The 16,618-nt window shown below is 40.4% G+C and overlaps 1 protein-coding gene across 4 annotated transcripts in view; it reads right to left on the minus strand.

The window, feature by feature from the left end:
* dgkg (diacylglycerol kinase, gamma) overlaps positions 1 to 15,838 on the minus strand; it is a 136,824-nt gene extending 120,986 nt beyond the window's left edge. For 3 of the 4 annotated variants that reach the window (XM_078262569.1, XM_078262568.1, XM_078262571.1), the window contains exons 1-2: positions 15,423 to 15,838; positions 2,687 to 3,172 (exon numbers count right to left, since the gene is read on the minus strand). In XM_078262569.1, coding sequence (XP_078118695.1) covers positions 2,687 to 2,753 — 67 coding nt within the window. In that variant the 5' untranslated portion in view covers positions 2,754 to 3,172; positions 15,423 to 15,838. The remainder of the gene's footprint in view (positions 1 to 2,686; positions 3,173 to 15,422) is intronic. The other variant, XM_078262570.1, reaches the window with a different exon arrangement.
* Between the last annotated feature and the right edge of the window lie 780 nt (positions 15,839 to 16,618).

Raw genomic sequence — 16,618 nt, forward strand, 5'->3', positions numbered from 1 at the left:
TCTAGCACACAACCTCAACGTCATTGTTCTCAGCCACTCCCTCTGTTCGATGATTGGACCGGTAAAGATTTGGCTGGAGAAAACCCAAGAATATACTGCAAACCCAGACGATGTACTGAAGGAAAATGAAAATTGAGTGGAAGTACGTAGGAGGGCGGAGCCAGGCTAGCTCATTGTTGCCCCTTGGTGGTGGTTGGGGTAAAAAGAGCACTAGCCTTTCTTTACAAGCAATTGAGCTCAGCAGTGACCGCCCACTTTCTGAACGTCTCTGGTTCCGGAAATTTCACCATTCAATATCTCTGTTGATGTTTCATTAAATGCTTATATAAAGAGTTTTAAGCTTGGAACCAAGCCAACCAGCTACAAGATGGATCTTGACCATTAAACATTTGATTCGGCTCATGAAAAACATTTTGAAAATGGAGGAAAAGGTAAAGGTACAAGACTGTGTACAGAAACGATCATAGACTTCAGTGGTGCAGCTCACTATAGCTGTTGGCGGGTGCGCTGGTGTGGTAAATACTTTCCATGGTATCAGTGAGCTGCACCAATCAGAGACACCACTGTTACGATTAGGATTGTGGGTGGTGTAGTAATCACAAATTAAAACGTGTTTTTCTTCGAACACGGTTCATTTCAGGGCACCGGTAGCTCACCTGGTAGAGCGTGCACCCCACGTACAAAGGCTCAGTCCTTACCGCAGAGGACAGGGTTCGAGGCCGATCCACGGCCCTTTGCTGCATGCCGTTCCCCGTCTCTCTAATCCCTTTCCTGTCTTAATCTGTCCTATCAATAAACAAATTTATAATAAATAAATACAAAAAAACAAGTTTGATTTCATATGGACTCCTGGCTTCTACAGGGACATAAACCTTCGTCACACAATCTCTTAGCTCATGGTCAGTCTACCTTGGATGGTTTAGAAAAAATGGCTAATAACCAAAATCCTTATGGAGAAAATTATTGGGATTTAAACCCTCCTGTTGTCCTAACATGGATGGTTCCATGCAACGCTCTTTACTCTAGGTAAAATAAATGATCAGTTCACTACTTTCATTGAAATTGGGTGTTTTATTCAATTTCATAGCATTTTAAAAAATTGATAAAAGAACATTGAAAAGAGTGACAAAAATGTTGGAAAAAGCTTCAAAAACATGAGGGGGAAAAATAACAAAAACGTCAAAAAAAATAGCGCGGAAACAAAAAATTAACAAACATCGAAAAAAGGGACAAAAGACTTGGAAAAAAAAGTGACAAAAACATCGGGAAAAGTGACAAAAGTGTCGAAAAAAAAGTTTTAATTTAAAACGCTGACCCAGAAAAACAAGAAGTTGCATGGTCGATAGGAAGACAACACAAGGGTTAAGTTCTGGAACCACAATGTTGAACATCATTTCTCCTGCAGATACAGCCATACAGTATAGATCCACACATGTGTGTGCCCACATGCATAGGTTTAAGCAGACAAAAGTCAAGACGACCATTTTGGTAATCTTTTACTCTATCATAGTGGTTAAAATCTCTCTCTCCAGTCAATGACAGTCTGACCTGCTGTGGTTTTACTTCATACAGGTCTATAAAACAATGGTTATGCATGATTGTGTTATTCCTCAACCGCATAGCTTGCGTGAGAGAGTAATACTCTACACATCCCCCGGTGCGAGAGGACAGGTGCTCTTTTGACTAACAAATGTGGTTGTTAGCGAATGTGACAGCAAACATCCCGACTGAAGTCCTGCTCCAATGTTTGCTCTCCTTTGGATTTTTACAATGCTTTTGTAACACGCTTGTTATCGTACAAGCAACATAGAACATGTGAAATGATAAGCTAATAATGTAAAATAAAAAGATGATAGATATATATATATTGTCTGAATATGTCTGTTGTCTGTTTTGTTTCTGGTCTAGCTAGATCCGGTGTGGTGTTGTAGTTTTTCTAACGTTCCTAATTGTTGTAACAGCATGTGAAAAAAACTACAAAGTTTGCTATGCCAAAAAGAACGTTAATCTCGCGATAAAAAAATTGACGGCGTTCCGTTTGCGTTAACGCCATTAATAACGCGTTTAACTGACAGCACTAGATTTAACACATTCGGACCAAGACAAGTGGGAAAATGAAGAAGTTAAATAATTGCATTTTTAATTTATTGAATTGACTTGGAGGTAAAGAAAAAAAGTATTTTTTTAACAATTACATTTAAATCTAAATGAATGTTTTATTCATTTATGTATTCAGTGCTTCATAAATATTATAAGTGACATTTGTGGCTTCTGACCTACTTAAAGTTGATGTACTCTTTTTTTAATTGGGATGCATGAAGCCTTGGGCAAGCTATAGGATGAATACCACATTATTTGGTTTTGCAAATGAGCGTACACACACGCACGCACACACATACACACACACACACACACACACACACGCACAAACATGCACACATACACACACTTGTCAACTCACGTAACATTGAACCACAGAAACTAGTTGGACTTGACTTAAACATTAAACATCATGGCTGTTCTCCAACCATGTATTCTGTATGTAGGCTATATGTAGCTACATACTTCTGAGACATTATACCTAGCCCTAACAAAACAAACTCATCATCCACACCACAATCTCCCACACACCCAAAAAAACAAAAACACACGTGGAACCCCCAGATTCATACACGTGGGTACTCACACTCGCTGTATTGTTGCAGCTGGGTGAACTCAGCTGGGCTCAGACAGACCCAGCTCCCGTCTCCCATACTGCCTGAAGCCAGGGGCGGGGCTCTGTGTCTGGGAGTGTGTCGGCCCACGAGTGGCGCTTGGGGGATTGATGGTTATCCTTGGGTCAAGTTGTGTAACGAGGCTGAGGCGAAGAGGTTTTGGGATGTCATCTCTGCCAATTTACAACAAGCACACAGGAGGTGGAAAGTTGAAATAACTGAGGCCGCATGGGTAGAGGAGGAGGCAGAAAAGATGATAATGTTCAATTGAGCAGGATTAGTCAAGTGTTTTATATTGCTAAGGCGCTCCAAATATTGAACTTTGAATGCCAAAATACAAAAACAAAAAGGACGTATGGTGATTGTCTGTCAATGTAACTAACTAGGCCTACTCCTCCTGACTCAGAAATGGCACAAGGTTACTCAGGAAGTCAGCAACAAAAAACACCTTCTCCGACCTGCAGAGAGAGAGAGAGAAAGAGAGAGAGAGAGAGAGAGAGAGAGAGAGAGAGAGAAACAAGCAGAGGAAAGAGGCAAAACGTAAATTACGGTGATCAACATTCTCTGGACTGCATCAAATATGAAATGTATGAAAAGCTTTATATCAGTAGGAAGAGGAGGAGGGTGGTTGTAGAGGAAGAGGGAGGAGGGAAAGAGGCAGAGAGAAGGATGACAGAAAATGTGAACAAAAGGAGATTTACAGCAGAAGAGGAGGTGGAGAGTGAACACTGAGGAGCAGGAAAACTGCTAACTAAGGGGAAAGGCTGCTCGGACTGTCATGCGATCACTGGTCTGAATTTATAGTTTTCAATCTAGTGCATTATGTTTATGTGGTAATTCTTTCTTTATGTCCAAATGCAATTCGTTTCTGCAGCTGATATAGACTTGGAAATTGAAACAACACACATCAAAGTAAGTAGAAAATACAGTGATGTGTTAACAGAGAAGGGGTAGAATTAAATTAGCTTGTGCTTCTTCCTTTTCCTTTTCGGACAGGTTGCTCCCCAGACACTCTGTGGCTGTCCACTGCTACTTATGCAGAGATTGAATTCCACTACATGGAGTACGTTTACATGCACACCAATATTCCACTTGGATTCCGAATATGACAATATTCCGAATTTGATACAGGTCATTGTCAACAATTCAATTCAATTTTATTTATAGTATCAAAAGAGTTACCTCAAGACACTTTACAGATAGAGTAGGTCTAGACCACACTACAAATTACAAAGACCCAACAATTCCAGTAATTCCCACAACAGCATATTCCGGTTGGATATTCCAAATAAAGCCTTTTTCTGAATATAGCATTTTCCAATTAAGACATGTGGGATATTCTGGTATTATTTGAGTTTTAGAGGCATTCTTTGGACATGTATACAGCGCATTCAGAATATGCGTCTCAATCGGGGTTTTTACCGCAGTTTATGGCCAGTTTACGGCCAGTTTAGGTCTCTTGCCTGTTTACGGCTTATGGTCAGCTCTGTGCGTTGCTATGGTTGCTGTACACAAACCAACCAGCCAACAGTTTGCAAGGATGCAGGCCCGATAAGAAGGAGAAACACAGCTACTTTTAAACATTATGAAAGAGGTTTTTTTGGACATACGCATACATCGCTACGCTGACCTTGTCAAGAAGCTGGTTGAAGGAATGAAAGAGGGACGCTGTGTTCGCGCGGTCCAACAAGTCGTATTTTGCACGGCTACATGTAAACGGGAATATTAGTGGAATTTACACTTTCATTAGCCATGTAAACAGCTTAGTCAGAATATCGTCTTTTTCAGAATAAGGGCCAAAACCGGAATATTAAAGGACAATTTTGGCGCAAAACAAACCTAGGGGGTAATAACAGATGTGTACCCACTCGATCGCTCTCTGGGACATGTTTTCATGCTAATCGAATGTGTTTGTAGCTTGAAACAAGCTAGCGCGGACCGCTGGTTAGCTTACAACGCTAGTATTTGCGGCACAGGGAACGTAAAAACAATTGTTAAGACTGACCAGCAGTTAAGACTGCCTTTCTTAGAGAGCCATGGCACTTTTGGCTTAAAGTCACCTTTGAAACTAACAGGTGCCCGTTGTAAAGGTGTAAAATATCATCTGGATGATGTGATTTTGGGTCCAGTAAGGATCCTCACTTGTGTGTTTTTTGGAAGTTGGAGCTGAGAGGACTTTCCTCACGCCATAGCATTTCGTGGCCTTAATATCATTTTTTTATTTCTTTTTCTATCTGTGATCCTTCCAGGGCTCCATACTTTCTGACTTTACCAGAGTAAACATAGTTCCCAGAGAGAAAAAATAAAACTCACATTCACCAAGGGAATAGCTTATTTTTAGAAATGGTTCTCCACTAAAAGAAACAACTTTATATTTATTCAGGATACTTTACAGTTCAGATTAGCATCATAAACATTGCATTTGTGATTCTAGCCGCTGCTTCACATATGAATCAGTTGGAGTCAACATGAAGTATATTTAAGTGCATTTAGTGATGGAGAACGCACTTTTGGAAGTACTCATACTGTTTGGGTCTTTGGATTTTCTGCAGTAAGTTAAGAAAAAAAAAAAGGTGATATGTATGGAAGCCCAGGTGGAAAAAAACGGTTTTGCCTAGTTTTTCTAGGTTACTTTTTTTTTTCCATCCGTGAAAACGGGTGAAAAAAGTTTTGTATCTTCTACACAAACCTGTTGAAGACACAAACCCCGGTCTCCTGGGTGAAAATCCTGTGTTTGTTTGACTCATACACCACCCCAACCTCCCTCCTTATGCAGAATTGTATTCATTCAGTTAATTGTTCAATTATATATGCTTTCTTTTCACCTTTGCCTTTCAGGGCTTCCATAGCAAAACAACCTTGCCGTTTTTTTAATTATTATTATTCATATGCAGGGTCAAAAGGCTACACACACACACACACACACACACACACACACAGACACACACAATTTATATATATAAATTAAGCACAAAGTGTTAGTTTTTGGCTTAGATTTATGTTAACTCCCCCAAATATCCACAAAGAAATACAGAGGAAATGGCCTCTGTATCCACAACAGTACCTTTATGCCCCTGGACGTATTTATGTGGTTTTAACTTTTAACATTGTAGGTCTATGGTGCAGAGGCATAAGCTATATAAGGCTTTGTCTGCAGAGGATCAAGTTGGTCTCTTCATTGGATTTGTTGACAATACCAAAAAATTAAAACAATATCACCATCCTCCATTTTCTCCTTTAACTGTACACCATCAACCAGGCTTTAAAAGCGAAGCAGTGTTCGTACTTCATATCCTCTCTCTTTATCAGCTGCTCTCCTCACTCCCGGACTACATGCTCAACAGCCGATGTACTAATGGGCTGCACGTTTCGTGATTCTACCAACGCAAAGGCAACAAAGGGGAGATCTATATGTCTACACTGTGAGTGTGTGACAGGGAAACAGAGAGAGAAGCACGTGCCAATCAAGCGTACAGGGCCTCCCTCTCTGTGCAAAGAGGGATTCTGTTTTGCTCACGAGGTTGCCTGGCAACTATGACGTCACTGGAGTGCACGACAAAGAGAAGCACCATGACGGAGACAGACAGAGAGGGAACGTGGAACAGCTGTAACTACATCAATTCTCGACATATGTCCTCAGTGTGTGTTTTTCTGCTTTTACCACAAACCATGTTTTATTCAACCACAGAAAAGATCCAATCACAATGTTTGTTTATAATAAGTTCCGCGTAGAAAAATCCTGCATCCTGTACAAACAATTTAACGGTGCAGAGTAAACGGGGACGAGGAACAACTGGATATACTCTTGTCTCATTCATCTAAAAATGCATGGTTGATGCTTTCATATGTCAACATTTTTACTAAAGTTAGCTTGGAGACCTAATTTACCTGTTGGGCCACAGACCAAAGAAAATGACACCACCCAAACTAGCAGTCAGTCCGACCGCAATGAGATGTAGCTGTTCGTAACGCTAGATTTGGTTTATCAAAGACGCTAGCAAAGCAACACAGGACAGAAAATAAGATATCCGTGTTAGATCTTTAAACGTTACAGTTACTTATGGAAATGAAAACAGAAATAATATATATATTTATTAGGGCTGTCAATCGATTAAAAAATGTAATCTAATTAATTACCTACTCTGTGATTAATTAATCGAAATTAATCGCATACATAATTGACGGCGCCACGCACCATCTGTGTTGTTTCTCCGACGGCAGCTGCAGATTGTTACATCCCAGTGTTGAATCCTCTACAGTAAAACACAGTCACACTTTACACCGTTTAGCGTTAGCTGTCAGTATTGTAACCGTTTTTAATCCAGCTACTAGCTAGCGGTAGGCTAACGTTAGCTGCTGTCGAGTATAGTGTTAACTAGCGTCACGTGCAGCGGTGTTTGTGTTACCTGTATCGTCTGTTTCAGAACATCAGAGAGAAGCGCAGACATATCAGTGGCACCAGATTTCGGTAGCCAGGGTTGGCAGGAAGAAGATTTTTACAAGTAAATGTTAAAAATTAATAATCCAGGCAGAACATTCTCGTCTCCCTCCTTCATTTTACAGTCCAATGGTGGCTAGAATGGCTCCGGGTCAAACGTCAATATGGAATGGATTAATCTGCGTTATTTTTTTTAACGCGTTATTTGTTCTCAGATTAATCAAAATTAACGCGTTATTTTGACAGCCCTAATATATGTATATATATATATATATATATATATATATATATATATATATATATATATATATATATACACACACAGAGCAACATGATGATTCATTAGGAGTCATATTTCGTGTCCACCAAAATTCACTCTCTTCTAGCTCATGTTTTTTGGTGTCTACCAACATTGTTATTATAAAAATATCAATTATAGCCAGCCTTTAAAGTCAACTGTCCACATCCTAACCTTCTCAATACTCGTGTAGTCACACAAGCCAGAGGAAGACCACAAGATGTCCTTGTCAGGTAAACATTGGTTGTTCTATGCATGTGACAACTAAATACGTTAACTCCACACCCATATTCTTTTGACTATACCTAAGATGGCAGGAAGCTGGGGGTTGACCATTTGATTATCATTAACCCTCTGAGGAGAAAAGACGCACCGGCGAGTCCAATCCTACTCAAAAAGCGATATTACAAAATGTCATGTTAGACATTTATTTACTATTTTATTCATATATTATGTTACTTTTGTGAACCCAAGACTTTTGTGAACTAATTTCAAGCACCAAAACAATCGAGTGTATGTTGAATTATTTGTACATTTAGGGCCACATTATCTCTTTGTACATTGCTCTGGAACAGTTTTGAGCGTCACTATACAGAAAGCTGAGCTTGTTGTGAATAATTTGATATGAAACATATGGGTATCAGGTTAAGTGCAAATACTCTTAAAAGGAGACTTCAAAAAGATATGTAAAAATGCCCTGACCTCAGAGGGTTAAATCCAGTCCAACACACCACTCCAGTCTGCTGCACATTCACCACCAAGAGGTGTTCCAAGACATAAGCCATGTGGAGAGAGCAGCACTGCCAAATTAGGATGCTGATGATGATTACAGTGATAACACCGAAGACGAGAGAAGGTAAACAGAAACCGGAGCTCCAACATAATTATGTCCACAGAGGAAACGTGGAGAGCTGATCCAGAGTCAGTCCAGCCATTGGAGTGGAGCTCAACCTTGGCAGTGCACTTTATGCCGACTTTACACCAAATGACTTTTCACGCGATTCCACTGTCGCAGACAAATGTCTAATATCGGAATGAAAACATGAGAGTCTTGCTAGAGTCCCGTCGTCGCAATCATTTGGTGTAAGGTGGTCATAAAACTCAGTCCAAGCTGTCTTAAGTCAGTCTTTTGTCCCGTCTTGACAAAATGAAACGTGTTTTATATTATTGTACATTTTACGTCTTGGTAGTGAAGTCTTTGCAAAATCTTATAGTCTGTGACTAAAAACGTAGTGATATTATGACAGATTGTCTTTAGATGTGAGATGGTGTCAGACTTTGGTCTTTTCAAAGTCTTTTTAGAGGAATACGTGTAAAACTGGAAGCAAAATGCCGGACAGGATGCTTCTAACTGACATTTCCCTATAGAGAGCTGAGCAGGATGCTGTGGGCAAGGCAGGCCCTTGCTACAGGAAGAGTGTCAAAGTCCTGATTGCAGCAGCAGCAGCAGCGAAGCTCTCGCACTCAGTGTGAGCATGTCTGCTGCAGGAAGCTGAAGGACTGTGTAACCATATGATTGAGTGGATGCCAACAGCAGCTTTTCTGTGTCAAACATCAGTCATTTTCAGCACTGAGATAATCTTCATGATCCATGCACTTGCTAAATATAGACCTCCCGCTATAACTGGGTCGGTAGCTCACTGAGCAACTTTAGAAATCTAAATTTCAAGCCTGAATTTGCACCTGCATTATGTGGCGGCTTCTCCTCAAACATTGTATTTGTTGGTTATGTTTTTGTTAATGCTTTTGAAGCTGAAATGTATCAGCTTTTGGTGCAAGTTTGCCAGACCCAAAAAAAATGTAGGACTAAAATTGTTGGATAATGCCTCAAATCAGCATTGACACAAGAACTCTACTGCACACTACACTTAAGTAAAGGCCTTTAGGCTGCAATCGTGCCTGCGAGACCAAACTTATATTTAAATGTTTGTAATGGGGAAGCCGAGTCACACGCATAACAGAAAGCGCTATACCGTTTCACAGCCTTTCGATACTGCCTGGTGAAAGATGACAAGTTGAAGGTTGAGTCAACTGAATCGAGTACACTAATTATCTCATGGGAAGCCCAAAATGCTCTCCAAGCGCTCAACAACTACAACTGAAGCCCCCCCAGGTGCTACACAAATACCAACGCGGCGACAGGAGAGCTACCTACTCAAAACAAAGTGTGTTTGTTTGGCGTGGAATAACAGGCTCTGCAGTTTTATCATTTCAGAGGAACTTTTCCGTTAACATGCAAGTCACCGGTGCAGAATCTTTACTTTTAAGCATTATGTGTGTCCCATACATTGCCTGTACATGCAGTATGAATTTGGCAGCATGTTTCCTGACTATAAGCGTTGCACACCTGCAGTATCTTGTGCTTAGCATTTTCCTGTGTGTAGATTTGTTTGCGTTTCTGAAATCCTCACTTTTGCCACCATCATCGCTTTCTGCACATTCACAGCTTTCTGTAGAATAAGGAAATTAAACAGCTTGTGTGCCCAAGTTTTAAGTCTTTCAGCCTTGAGACCAAAAGAGGGCCAGTTCTCCAGCATTAGTCACTGAAGAACTTCAATCACCTGAAGGTTTCCTCTGCTTTTTTTCAGTCAAATTAGCTTCTGTAATGGCTTGTTAGGTTCTTTGTAGCGTTCTAGGATGCTTAAGAAAATGTGCACAGTGCTTGAACAATAAAGAAAGGCCATTAAGAGTCATATGATGAAGCCAAGCAAACATTAGACATTTGTTCATGTTTCGTTTTGTGCAATCCAGAATTCCAGTAAAAATCATAGTTTTGATATCAAAACGGTAGACATTGTGGGTTATTCTCTTGAGCAAAGTCTACAAGATTTGCAGACAGAAAGAGAGTGTGCATAAAAGGGCTCAACAAGTCAACCAGAAAGTCCTCAAACACTGATTTCCCACTGGCACAGCCCTGAGCTCTCATGGACTTAGCGGATCAAAGTCTGTGAGTGGAACTGGGCCCATCTTAAATAACTCCTGACTCCCAAGAAATCGCAACACTGTTGAATGCTCCCTTTAAAACTCCTATTTTATTACATTAGAAGAAGTACAACACTTTGAGTTCTTTATTAGGTACAGAAGTATTAGCAGTTTTTTTGGGACCTGGACAAAAAAGATGTCCATGTTTTTTGCACCCTGAACCATCTGAAATAATGCCTAGCTCAGTCCTCCCAGGATCAGTCATTTCAACAAGTGCCCCAAAACGACACATGTGTACGTCCAAGTGACGGAGGGGAGGAAGGGAAGAAGTGTTATAATGCAGTGTGACGTCTGTGTGGTGTGGAGGACAGAGGTGACGGGTGGGTCAACAAAATAAAATAAAAATAGGACACGCCGTTTGTTTCCAACTTCAAGTTCAATGTTGTTTTTTTAAGCATGACCACTATCTTTCCCCAATCCTACAGAAAGCAGGCAGACTATGGTCTTTTGCTTTGACGTGAATGTGACCTCGGGGAAATAATTTATGTTGAGTAGAAAGCAACACGGATAACACTTGCTTTTTCTCTTTTGTGATACACCTCCATCAAAGCTGTATTTTAACACTATGCACTACGTCACTTTACTATAACGTGTCTTGAGAAAGGTCCCTGGGGCCGAAATGTTGACCGACTAATAAACCAAATGCAGAAGTGAAAAGTGTGTGCGTGAATTTTCCTTTTTTTAAAAAGGGGATTATATATGTGTCCCCTTTAGCCTATAGGCCTGTAAAAGAACAAATGCAGCAAAACATTTTCTCCTCTTGTTGACAAAGAAACAACAGGTAAATTCAACGAGTGGTGGCACATTGCTGTATAATATACACCCTCCCCTGGGCCGACAGAGGGAATTAGCAGTGACAACAACCACATGGGAAGTGGCCTTTCCAAATTAGGAGCTTTTAGTCATTTAGTCCCAAAATGAACCACTTCTCAGACAATGGAAAACATTTCTGCCAGAGTGAATTATGTTTTGATGTTTTGCTCTGGAGTTTCCTTCTGTATGAGGGTTTCAGTGCGGGGCATCAAAGGGCAGCAGTAACGTTCACAGGCCAAAGATAAACAGTAGCTCAAGACAAATTTAGTGGCTAATATAGTTATACATGCTGAACTGCATGCGGGCACGCTTAACCTTAGAGCTTCATCTTTACCCATAAAAGGAGTGCTGCTGATCCCGTGTCAGGACCTGACATGACACACATACTGTACAGAAAATCTTCACCTCTCGCCCCGCTATTATCAGAACTCACTGTTTCCACTTAATGCTTTTCTTTCCTTAAATGTGATCTCTGTGATTGTTTCTTTCCATCTGAAGAGAATGAATCATCTCAGTTTTCACCTCTGTTTTCACAGCTTGCAGCAGCGGCCAGAACGATGAACGTCAGATCTTCCTTAGTGTCGTTAGTCATCTGCTGAAGTTCTACTGCGCAGTTATTTGCCTACAGCAGGTCTACATTATCAAGGTTACGGATGAATGAGGATAGGAAAAAGAAATCAAACGTGTGATGTGCTGTGATCCGCTGTAGCCAACACCTACAGGACACAGAGCACACCCTGGACACTCAAACTATCTGGGAGTGCCGTGGATTGATCTGCGATTAGCTCTGCTGCAGGCTAGGCTCACATAGGGCCGTGGCTTTCCTACTGGGGATGTAGCCTCACAAATACCAGGAGTATTTATGGAAGGCCTGGGTGTCATGGAAACTGGTGGATTGTGTGTAAAACACAGAGAGGAATCAAAAGGCCAAGCTAATACACAACTGATTGTTGCTCTGCATTTAAAGGGCAGTGCCAACTGATTTGAAATAGTAGATTTAAAAAGCTCTTTCTCTGGCTAGAGACATTAAACAATTGAATTTCAGACATTTATTTACTATTTTAATCATATATACCCTAAGACTTTGGTTAACTCACTTCAAGCAGCAAAACAATTCGTACGTTTGTTTTCAAAAAGAGATTTGAGGACTTTCAAAAAGCCAACATCAATGTTTCAGCTTTAGCGCCACCTTATCTCGTTACATCTCTATCTCTCTCTCACTATACGGAAAGCTGAGTTTGTCCTGAACATTTTGATATGAAACACATGGGGATCAGTTATATGCAAAAACCTTTAAAAGGTAAATTTACAAAGATATTTGAAAGTATCAAACTGCACATACATCATTCTGCACAGTGAAGGTCAAACACATTAGTGAAGCATATTTTTATTTTTAGTTTTTTAATTATTGTCGATTTCTGGTTCTGATTCTGGTCATGTTGTGAATTTAAGCAAAACATAAATCAATAATTTGAGAAATATCTTGAAAGCAAAATACATTATTCTGAGCAGATTTAAACTTAAATGTAACATAAATTACAGGAAACTGTATGTTTCTCTCCGTGTTTAAATCTGCTCTGCTCAGAGCTGTAATGATGCAGACCTAAATGCCTAAAAATGCTTCAAATAAAGTGCTAATCATATTGTCAAACAACATCTGAAACCTCCTCTCCAACGGTGGAATCAGAGAGAGGGCGTGTCCCATTTTTTACAAAACAGATGATCGAACAATCACGCCCACTCAACGCATGTTTGCAGAGGTGTTAAAGTAAAGCAGGATTTTAACTTAACACACTTTGTGTTGCTGCTTCAAAACTGAATCTTTCCACTGGTATACAGTTACTGTCTCATGTAGCTTTTGTCACCCTTTATAGTGACTGCCAACTCCTTTGTGCATTGAAAGTGCCTAAAGGGTCTTAAGGTCCAGACACACCAAGAAGATCATCGGCAGTCGGTCCAAGTTGGGCCGCCCTAGTTTTTGCAGAGTGTCACGAACTGTCGCTATGCATCGCCCTTCGTCTGCCTTTTTTCAGAGCTCCCGTTGAGAGATTGAGATGAGGCGAATTAGTGCACGAGAAGAAAAACGGTAGTAAGGAAAGCAAACAAACGACTGTCAAGAAGGGGCACACAGAAGGCTGTGCAAAGATCTATGGTGCTGCAGTGTGGATGAAGGGCCCAATTTGGAAAATGTTGTCCCCCTGTCTATAACTCCTAACGGTGACTACAATCAGCACAAAACCAAAAATTACGAACAACAAAATGAACCAAGGTTAATGGCTCAGCAAACACTTCTGCAACAGAGTTATCACATGTTTCAGTGGATTTCTCAGCCTTTCAGTGTTTGTCTGTTTTTTTTACCTGGAAGTAAAATACTGAGCTAACAACAACTCTTTCAGTCACCTGTGAGGGGAGCTGCAATGCCAAAAACTACTGATTCAGTCAGTGACAATAATGACTCGGAAGACTCAGATCGTTAAAGATTCATGTACAAAGCACCTCTATTATTTACCCTATAGTGATTTACAGTGTTTTATTTAAAAGATGCAGTGTTAAACAGTGTATCTCCTTTAAAAAGCTCAAAACCCAGGTGTTGCAAAAGGAGAGGGGGTGTCTCATAATCAGGGTTGTCTTGTTTTCGGGTCGGTGCAGAAATGAAATCAATTTGAGTGGGTCTGTGCGTGCTCTCGTCCTAATCACACAGATCCATATTTAGAAAGGTGATTGGTCACCTCTTAATCCACGTGATGAATTACTGTCTGGCACACGGGTCGTCATCAAGAAGGCTTTCGCCTCCATCTTCACAGACCTCCACCTGACCCACCAGCTGGCCACGCACAGAGACATTTACTGTACACATGATATTTTTTCATGGGACACCGAACGTGAGCTGCATATCCCAGCGCTGCTAAAAGATCCTGTTCACTTCACCCTCTATCCATCCTCTGTCTTTCTCCTCCCCATTCAGTCTCTTATTCTCTGTGTTGATCCTCCTCGCCTGATTCTCTCTGCACTGCTCATTAGCCTTAACAGTCGAGACTCGGGCGGAGATTCCCTAATGTTTATCACCGAGCAAGTGGATGCTGTCAAGTGATAAATAACCATCGCATTTGGTGATTGCTTGATGAGATGTAATTAGGTGTGCCGACTGCCGATTAATCACGAGAAGTCAGCCGTCTCATTCTAAAGCATCACTCTTAAGGAGGCATCCTGGGATCAGAAGGGAGTGACATTAAGATGGGCAACATACTCAAAAACAAAGAAATTAATTAGAGACTAAAATATAAAGTCATAAGAAATTATAGTTCACAATAAATGTAAGCGTTTCAGTATTCAGAACGAAGGACAGCACAAGATTAAAATAATAATCTAGAATATTGATGCACATTTTTGGTCAATTACCTTAATGTATCCTGGTTGAAAAAAGGTTAAAGTATAATATCTGATTATGAGAGACGTTTATGCAAAAGGAGTTATGCCCTTCTCCTTGCAACTCCCTGACAAAGGTCACCCTATTGGTGAAACATGTTACAGTATATTTCCAGTTCATTACTGTATCATTACAAAATAAGCATTTTTATTGATTTTTTATTCCCAGAAAAGACTGACCTGACCCTTAGAGGTTATCCTCGACACCGTCACTGGATACCAAGTGATCTGACTACATTATAGATCCTATGTTGTGTTGAATTTGTTTTGTTCCTGAGGTACAATGAGTCTGAGACATTTTGTTTTAAATCCATCTCCACCCAATCCCACATCACATCCAGTGTTGTTTTAAACCTCCCCAACTACGAGACAAGTTCTGATGCCATTTATTTTCGCTTGAAATCAACATCGCAAAGCCTCGTCAGCATCTTTGGTTCAGATATAGTAAATTGACGAAATAAATAAATAAAAAGTTGGAGCGAGAAAAGGCACATTTGGACACACGAGCAAAACACTGAAATGGGTCAGAAAAGGAGAGGGAATTCTGCAAGGAACAAAAATGTGTCAAAACAAAGATATTTAAGAATGAGCTGGGGGGAAAAAAACAGAGTCAAGGGAGAAACAGCAAAGAGAGAGCAGACGACAATGATAACAACAACAACAACAACAACAAAAAAGCATGAACATCGACATGGAAGCAAGACAGAAATGGAAGATGAGGAAGAGTAATCACAGAGAAAGTCTTCCCTACCTCAGGCTATTGCTGCTCCCTCTTTAGTCCATGTATCATCCCTGTTTTCTCATTTACTGAAGACCCAGCTATAGTCAGACAGTCAGTCAGTGGGCTCCAGGATGTGAGTCGTGGCTGGGCTGGTGTCTGGTTCCGAGGAAGCAGTCAGCAGCAGCAGTCGTCCTCTCTGCTCACACAAACACTCGGCTACATGCAGCACGACAGCAGAGGCACTGGAGCCTCGGCAGGCACAGCAGCAACATCCCTCCCATCTACCCTGAATTGATTGAGCCTTTTTTCTCCCTCTGCTGCCCTCCCTTCTCTCTCTCTCTCTCTCTCTCTCTCTCTCTCTCTCTCTCTCTCTCTCTGATTATCATGTGTGCATGGTTAATGCTCTCTCTCTCTCTCTCTGCTTCCCCGTGTTCCTCTCGAGCTCACTTCCCTTTTTCTGTCTCACTGATCAACAACTGTGAGTGGGTCGTCTTTTTCCCTCCTCCATTCACCGTTCTGCGGAGTTAAATCGGTCTTTCCCTTTTTGTATTTTTTTTCTACATCATCCACATCAGTGAACAGGAAAATTAACTTTATATATTCTTATTTATGCAACTAGGAGACACGTCAACCTATATATATATATATATATATATATATTATAACTTCTCATTACTACATCCCTGTTTACATTAGTTTATTCATTTGCAATTACTGTCTACCACAGATATATTTTATATACATTATATTTTGTCCCAATGTTTTTAACCTCTGCATGATTTCATGTTCTCATTTTTACTTGTGTTTTTCTTTTGTACATATTCAAATGAGTATTGTTGGAGGGAGCCTGAGATCTCAGAATGTCATTGCCAACGCTTCTCTGTTATTTCTGTGCATGCATATGACAATAAAGAACTTGATACGCTCATGACTGAGGCATTAAAAGCGTTTTGTTTTTTTTGTTTTCCAAAATGTGTTTATTCTATTTTGAATTTTACTTTTAACAAAAATGTCGAATGTAAGTTCAGCTCAGCAAAGACAATAAAAGCAATCTCTGCAATGATTCAAACATTGTTCGTCATTCTGAGAGTCCTTAGCATGTCAAACATACTCCATACAAAAGGGTTAGTTAAAATCGTTGATACATTTACTTGAACATATTTATTAAGCTACTTTGTTGAAAGTAGCTTTGTTGGAATGCAACACTCAAGGGAACTCAAGTGGGA

The sequence above is a fragment of the Sander vitreus genome, chromosome 11 (assembly GCF_031162955.1).
Source record: "Sander vitreus isolate 19-12246 chromosome 11, sanVit1, whole genome shotgun sequence".
Lineage (NCBI taxonomy): Eukaryota > Metazoa > Chordata > Actinopteri > Perciformes > Percidae > Sander > Sander vitreus.